The sequence below is a fragment of the Bipolaris victoriae genome (genome assembly GCF_000527765.1).
Source record: "Bipolaris victoriae FI3 unplaced genomic scaffold scaffold_263, whole genome shotgun sequence".
Classification (NCBI taxonomy): Eukaryota; Fungi; Ascomycota; class Dothideomycetes; order Pleosporales; family Pleosporaceae; genus Bipolaris; species Bipolaris victoriae.
This window is the reverse complement of record NW_014575129.1, coordinates 1-7,563: the sequence shown is the minus strand read 5'-3', so window position 1 is coordinate 7,563 and position 7,563 is coordinate 1. Positions and strand designations below refer to the sequence as shown.

The following is a 7,563-nucleotide window of genomic DNA, read 5'->3' as shown; positions in this document are numbered from 1 at the left end:
CCCCCCCCCTTCTCTTCTCTCTCTCTCTCTCTCTCGCTCTCTCTCTCTCTTTGGTGTGTACAAGACGACCCACGTCCACACGCGACGCCTCCCCGGAACATTGTTGCTCACACGGCCAAAACGTGGCCAAGTACAGTTGACGGCGCAACCTTGGACGCACGCACATGTAGGTGGGTAAGTAGATACAGACACATGTAAGTGTATGTAAGTATGTACGTACGTACCCAGACGCGGTCAGCGTGGCTGCATTGCTCGCCATGCAACAGGCGCCGGGCTTGTCGGCCAGACTCGAATGGTTGAAGACAAGGCGTGCCCAATCACACCTTGGCCTGCACCACAGCAACCATGCATTGTCGTCATCACCTCTGAGCAGACTCGGCAGATCTGCGCCCTATCTACCTCATGGGCGATCAATGCCTGATTGCGAGCTTGGAACACTGCCAGTGGAGATTGTCGTGTTTCCCAGCCTGCAGCCTGGAGAACAGACGATGTGCCGCCATTCCACGTGTGCAACCCCACCTCAAGGCCCTCACGCCCAACGCCTCGTCGGCCTGCCATGCGAGACATGCCTCCTTGGCCACACGCATGTGCATCCATGTGCATCCATGTGCATCCACCTACTGACATTACATGTATTACATAGGCCCACACGCCTGCCCGTGTAGTCCAAGTCTAAGTAATCGCCCTGGACCCTTCATCCTTCCCGACTCCTCGTGCCTCTCCCTCTCCCTCTCCCTCTCCGCCGTCGCCAGCCGCTTGCCTCTGTCGCCCTCGGCATCGCTCGGACTAATCACCGACCGCTCGCAGCGTCATCACCACAAGCCTCGGACGCCTTCACGCATGCGGTGAGTAAGCAGCGGGCTGCCCATCTCTTCGGACCCGACCACCTATCGCACCTATCATATCCCGGACCGCGCCACAGTCGCCCAAACACTGTCCATCTCTCAGGGCCGTGACCATCTGAGCGCGAGGCTGCACCACACGGCCGGAAATAAACACCCACAACCCACTTTGGGTTTCAGGGCTCCCGCGGGGCCCGGCATAATTAGGCCCCCGACGACCCAAAGAGCCCATCTTTTGCTACTCTCAGTCAAGACGGCCCTCCCTTATTCGTATTTACATACCGACTTGCTACTTTCTCCTACACTGACTATGCTACCAGCACCGCCGCTGACCCTGAGCCAAGCCCAAAGCACTTCCGCTGTGCAGCCATCTCTACCCTAGCGCAGCCAAAGTGACGACGACGATGATGCTGATGATGATGATGATGCAACAAAACGATGAAGCCCTTGTAGTTTCCCCTCCCCCCCCTTTCCCGTCGCGTAACTTTGGCGACTTGGGACACCATGCGGCTTCAGCATTCTGCGCTGCCAAATACCTCTAGCTGCTGTAAACGAATCTTGCCATCCTTGCTACCATTGGCCCACATTCGTTGGTCTGGGGTTTCGATTTTATTTTATTTTATTTTTCTTCTCTTTCTTCTTTCAAGGGTTTTTTTCCCAGCTTGGCCGCCCTAGCCGCAAGAAAACTGACTCTGGCAGTTTCCTTTGGCAAGATTCCCATAGCGTCTCCAACGGGAAAAGATCTTCGGCGCTTATGGTGACGAGTCAGGCCAGGCTTTGTCGAGATAATGCCGTGAATGCCAGGGGTCACAACACGTGGCAACCGATTCCTTTTGCCTAGCGGCCGCTGGCGTGAACGATGTAGCATAGTGTAACACCGACGCGTCTGCCCATGCTTTTTCCCACGCTGCCAAAGCCAGGCATTCGATTTGCATCGCATCGTGAACGCCTCTCGCCAAAGCCTCTCAGCACTACTGCAAGGCTGGCCTGCAGCACCTCCTCATCACCATCACCACCAATAAGCCGCACTCGTTGGCCTTTGGCACAAATTGTCAGCATGGCTTTCCGACATGCTCTTTCTGACACGCTTCTCATTTGCAGCTTGTTTCAACAGGGGTCTACATGATGCCCTATGCGGCACCTTGCCGAGATTGAGCGTATCTCCTCACGCTGCGCTGCTGAAGACTTTTATCTCCACCCATATTGCCCTGGTTATTGCTCTCGTCGTCTTTTTTTTTTCTTCGACACGGTCATTCTCTCGGGTGGGGCTTCCGGTGCATTTCGCCCGCCGCACAAATGTCGGTGAGACGACAGTACGCTCGTGATACACATTCATGGGAGCAGGGAGGGGGTGTTTGGCCGATGGATTCATCGATCTCGACCAGTCATGAACCAAACTCGAGATCTTCAGCTCTGGCTGCCCCAAAACTTCGGCTCCTGACAAGGCGCAAACTGGACGCTCGGTGATGCCGGCTAGTGTTTCCAAAAAGGCGAGACGGTTATGGCCAGCTAGCACGTGATGGTGCCGCGGCTGCATCCGGGACACATTCTCGAACCCCATAGCCCAAAGTATCGAGACATCGCGCATGATATGCTTCAGCTATGCAGACTGTGGCGTCTCCTAGCAGTAACATGTAATCACTCCTAATCACTGTGTCAGTGCGAGCGCCTGTCCTCGCAATATCTGACTCGGCTCGCCGACTCCATGTGGAGCTCGTCGGCGGCCCTACACCGATGGCCCCACGATGCCCTTCATGCCTTGAACCTCCTCAAAGCACTCGGGCATTCTCCAAGGCCCAGAAATGGTCGTGCGCCGTCAAGGAAGCGCCGTCAAAGAAGCGCCTTCGAGAACAATTCTTGCCGTCTTCCCGCACCACGGATGATGCGCCATGTCTCCTCAAATCCATGGCTCGACTTCGGGAAGGAGCTCCATGGAGTAGTCTGGGATTGATTTGCGCCTACTAACGGTTAACTGACTAAGGATAGTCGTGAACAATTTTTTTTTTCGCCCGCCATGACCGTCACTCGCCGTCACTCGCCACAATCGCAGCAGCAAGACAGAGTCGGGGACTGAGCTTCTGTGATAGCTTGTCCCGTCGGTTCATTAGCACCTAACATGACACAACCTATACGAGGATGAGAAAAGTTGTCGCAATCATGCGGCAGCAACGCTAAGAGCCATCGAACCACCACATCGTGGGGCTTGACTAGTGAGGGACACTGGCTTATGTGTGTCTCTGTGTGGGGGTACCCGTTAGTAACAGGGGAGCAAAGAGCTGGAGTCTTGTCTCGGAGCTTTAACAGCAGCCCGTCACTCACGGCTACACCACGTCCGCCCGTAAGACACATGGCCCAGTGCACGCACACACGCCTCAACCCTAGGTCGTCCCTCGTTGCGACGGACGGGACCAGTGCAAATTCACCAACTAACCTCCTCACCGCCCACACAATGGATCCAAACCACTCTTGCGCGCACTCTAGCCGCACTAACTGCCCTCCGCGGGGACATGGGCTTCCTCCGCGTAACCATAAGTACGCACAAAGAGACGGATAAACATTTAACTCTTGTCTGTCCTCTCCTGCCTTTCGCGGCACCATCCCCACTGTTCCACGATTACCTCCACGGCATCGCTGATGCCGATGCCGTTGCATCGACTCATACTGATGGTCGGCTGTAGGGCTAGAACATAGAGTTGCTGCCTGTCGCAATCTGTGCAGGCCACCAGCCAATCGTTCATGCCTACTTCCACCTCTTCGGTATCACTCTCGTGCCATGATTGCACTCCTCGTACCGCCCCGCGGCCCTCATAATAACCCCGTTATACACCGCAAACCCTTGCTTGGATGATCGCCAAGGGGCAGTTTCTGCCAAAAACCAAGGCCGTTTACACGCTCTACGCGACGTTGGCAACAAAGCCCTTTGACAATCATACACCAGGCAGAATTGGGACAACCGAGTAGTTGAACGCGGCTAACAGCAACATGGTGAGGCTTACAAAGATTTGACCTGATCTACTTCGTAATACATACACGACACCAGCATGCGACTGAAAACGGCCTCAACTCAAACGGCTACTGCCAGCTTGGGGGAAATTCGCTCAAGGACGAAGCCTCAGCATTGCGATTGTGGGCACTCTTGGTCTTGGAAGGTACCATGTTCGCAAGTACCTATGGCAACTGCCCCTAGTGCCTCAGAAGCCCGACAGCACATGTGCCAAGACTTCTCATGTCGCGTCAGAGCACCCCGTTCGGCTGTGACTGTATGGTATTACAGAAGACAGAACACGCATAGTTTCCAGGTTATGTCGTGTCAATGTAACGTCAAGGCTATATTACTTTGAAGCGAAGGAAGCCCGTACTAGTGGCGCAGCATCCAAGCGTCTGTAGGTAAGGGTCTCGGCGCGCCACGGTACCCGTACCTGAAACTCCACCCGCGAGATTACTTGCAATCGCTTTCAAAAAAAAAAAGAGAATTTCCCAATACGTGCAACACGGGTCACTTTCCCTTTTGTGATTTTGGTGATTGCGCTGGCGCCCATGTTCTTGGTCGAGCGGTATTTTAGAGCCTTTTTTGCCGGCCAATCTTTACTACTAACTTACATATTTGTCTTTGTGTGCCCAGACTTGTCCTCATTCCCACTTTCCCACTTTCCCGGTTTTTTTTCTCTTGTATGTGTGTCTGCCAAGTAAACAATGCCTTGCGAGAGAGGAGAGCGCCATTATATTTCTCGTGTTAGAGAAATTACAGAAAAAAAAGGGGGGAGGGAGAGCCAGCAGGCGGAGTCGTCGGTGGTGGTGGTGGCTGCTCATTATTGCAAGTATGTGATAAGTAGCGCTGCAACGCTCATCACACTTTTGCCATATCGGATAACGGAAACACGGTATTCCGTTGCATATGATGGCCGTTTTCTACTCAGCTCTGCTATTACAAGGGTTTGGGGAAACTCTAGCGCGCATGCAATAACCATGTGGGCAGACAAGTCAAGAAAAAAGCCGTCATGACTTGGTTAATAAGAGCACACATATATACTCCGCGGGCGTTTTTTTGGGTCACACTCCCCCCCCCTTCCCCCCTTCCCCCACGCCTCAACGGGAACCGCTAGAGTTTCCTGTATACGTCGACGTTTTAGCAAGAAATTCAAGAATATAGTTCACCCTGACACACACACACACACACACACACACACATCCTTTCAATGAACCAGGGGCTCCAACCTGATATAGGGGTGGTGTGGTTGCCCCTACCACCCAAACCATCTGCACCGTGTTTCGAATGCTTTTTTTTTGCCTACAACTTATTCAAGCTCCCGGAAAATAAACCGGCTTCTCTCTGGGTTTAAGAGGGCTGTTCAGCGCAAAATAAGCGTGATGAATGTCATGGAGGAAAATGTTTTCTTGTGGGCTTTTTTTTTTGGAAGTATCCTGAATCCGTGGAAAAAGTAAGGTGGCGGCTTGAACAACGGTGATGCGTGTATAATAAGGTGGTCGATTAAGAGCTAAATGACTCGCTCTAGTAGTATAGATTCTCCTCGACATGTTTGTGGGGAAAGAAAAAAAATGAAGTCGTGTACGAGATGTAGCACTAGACTTCCTAGACAATTTGATTTGATGGGGTAATCGGCGCTACGCTATGCGATTTTCTAGCTTTGTGGTATTAAGAGCGGGATAATTTTCATTCAGGAGAATATGGGGGGGTAGGAGTGGCGTCGAGTGAATCGGTATACGACATGTGTGCTTCGTACCTAATGCAAACCATCATACTCTAAAAATGCTAATCGCGTTGGTACTAGTGTTGAAGTAGCTGTGATATATCATTATGCCTCAAGTAGTACAGTTTGGTTAAATCAAGAACGTTGAAGCGGAATGTGGACCCTAACGCTAGTAGTAGGCGAGTTTGGTACGTGACGATATAAGTACATCGACGTCTTACTTCTTTTCACACTTAGATATCGCTTTTTTTCCCAGGTGGTGTTTGAAATAAAGTCAATAAGTTGAGGTTAGTATAACATTTAGTACATCGTACACTGCATCTCTACAACTATTCAAAGAACATTGTTGCATCACACAAACCACATATACACCAGCAGTGACGACTTATCAAACAACAATCAAAACCTCTTGAATACTCGAAAAAGATTCTCATGAGAATACATCATACAATAACCTCAAATCGTGATACCATAACACCATCGCTCGTCAAAAGTCCAATATGATGGAAAATAAAAACAACCAGGGTATCGTGCTTGCCCCCCAAACCGAAAGAAAAAAAATCCACTCAAACAACAAAAGACGCCAAGGAAGACGAAACGTAAATAGAGAGAGAGTTTTACTGGGGACCTTCAGGTGTAAAGCCAGCGGTGGCATTCGGCATTGTCAAGATATGTAGAGAGTGATGGGATGTTTTGTGCCGGGGACCTTAAGGGTATTAACCCAACGGTGGCGGTCGGCGTTGTCAAAATACGGAGAGAGAATGTGTGTGATGAAGTGTTCGTGCCGGAGACCTTCAGGCATAAGCCAGCGGTGGCATTCGGCGTTGTCAAGGTATCGAGAGAGTGTGAATCCGGGGGACCTTCAGGGAGTAAACCCAACGGTGGCATTCGGCATTGTCTAGAGAGAAGTGGCATCCGGCCCTGTCAACAAGTGCTACCTAGCAGTTCGCTGGAGCATTCTTCATCTCGCCTGTTGACAGGCTGTCGAACCTGATGTTTGGCTGGGTAGCGAAAATACCCAAGTGCCTGTACTCGATATGGTAAAGCGAGTTTGGGCTGAGATTGACGTAACAGCGTTTCTTGAACGCATCAAAACCGGATGCCACTTTGGCCACGCGGACCTCTTCCGCTTGGGCCTGCTCCTGTGAGTTCTCACACAGCACAAAAAACTTCCACTGCCAATACGGCTTCCTGTTTTGAAGCCGCTGGCCGCCGAAACTCGTCACCAGCCGGAACTTCACGCATTCTTCTCCGTTCTTGCCCCGGTACTTTCCGACAACCACCACAGGATGTTCCTCTGGAGAGGAGCCATCCTGGCGTTGCCAGAAGATGGAGCTTGGAGGAGGCGTTCCGAGGTATAAAACTTGCCCCTCTGTGAGCTTGTCGAAATCCGGTGTCGTCACCGGCTTGTCGAGGGACTTTGGCGGGGAGCCACTCCGCCAGTTCTTTGCGTTTGCCCATGAGTTCTGGGACTTTGGTGGTGACGATGATGATGGTAAAGAGGAGAAGGAGGGTCGGCTTCTCCAGGAGTCGGATGATGACGAAGAAGAAGAAGAGGAGGAGGAGGAGGAGGGTCGGCGTCGCCAGGAGTCGGATGGTAATGACGATGATAATGAAGAAGAAGATGAGAAAGATGATTGGCTTCGCCAGGAGTTCGCTGATGGTTCAGCTTGACCCCACCGTGTGTTGCCAGAGGATGCCATTATGATGTTGGCTTGTCATTAGAAGAGGATTTATGGGTGATGGATGGTGAAAGATGAATGATGATTATGTTGAAGTTGTCTTAGTTCTGGTATCGATGTTGGTGGATGGATGGATGGATGGATGGATGGATGGATGGATGGATGGATGGATGGATGGATGGATGGATGGATGGAGGAAAAAAGAATAGAACAGGAGTTTGGCCATGATATATAGGACGGCGAGGGTGCCTATTGAGATTGAAAAGTACGTGTACTTTTGGCATGTGAAGTGGCATCTGTCTTTGGCATGAGCGAGTGACAGACTATCAG

The 7,563-nt window shown here is 51.5% G+C and overlaps 2 protein-coding genes across 2 annotated transcripts; both read right to left on the bottom strand.

Annotated features, from left to right (window-relative positions):
• Window positions 1-2,007: 2,007 nt before the first annotated feature.
• On the bottom strand, window positions 2,008-2,430 carry COCVIDRAFT_21324 (hypothetical protein; the record flags this gene model as incomplete). Its single annotated transcript, XM_014694652.1, has 1 exon — window positions 2,008-2,430. One exon carries the CDS (start codon window positions 2,428-2,430, stop codon window positions 2,008-2,010), a length of 423 nt encoding a protein of 140 aa, XP_014550138.1.
• Window positions 2,431-6,489: 4,059 nt separating this feature from the next.
• Window positions 6,490-7,254, bottom strand: COCVIDRAFT_32038 (hypothetical protein; the record flags this gene model as incomplete). Its single annotated transcript, XM_014694651.1, has 1 exon — window positions 6,490-7,254. One exon carries the CDS (start codon window positions 7,252-7,254, stop codon window positions 6,490-6,492), a length of 765 nt encoding a protein of 254 aa, XP_014550137.1.
• Between the last annotated feature and the right edge of the window lie 309 nt (window positions 7,255-7,563).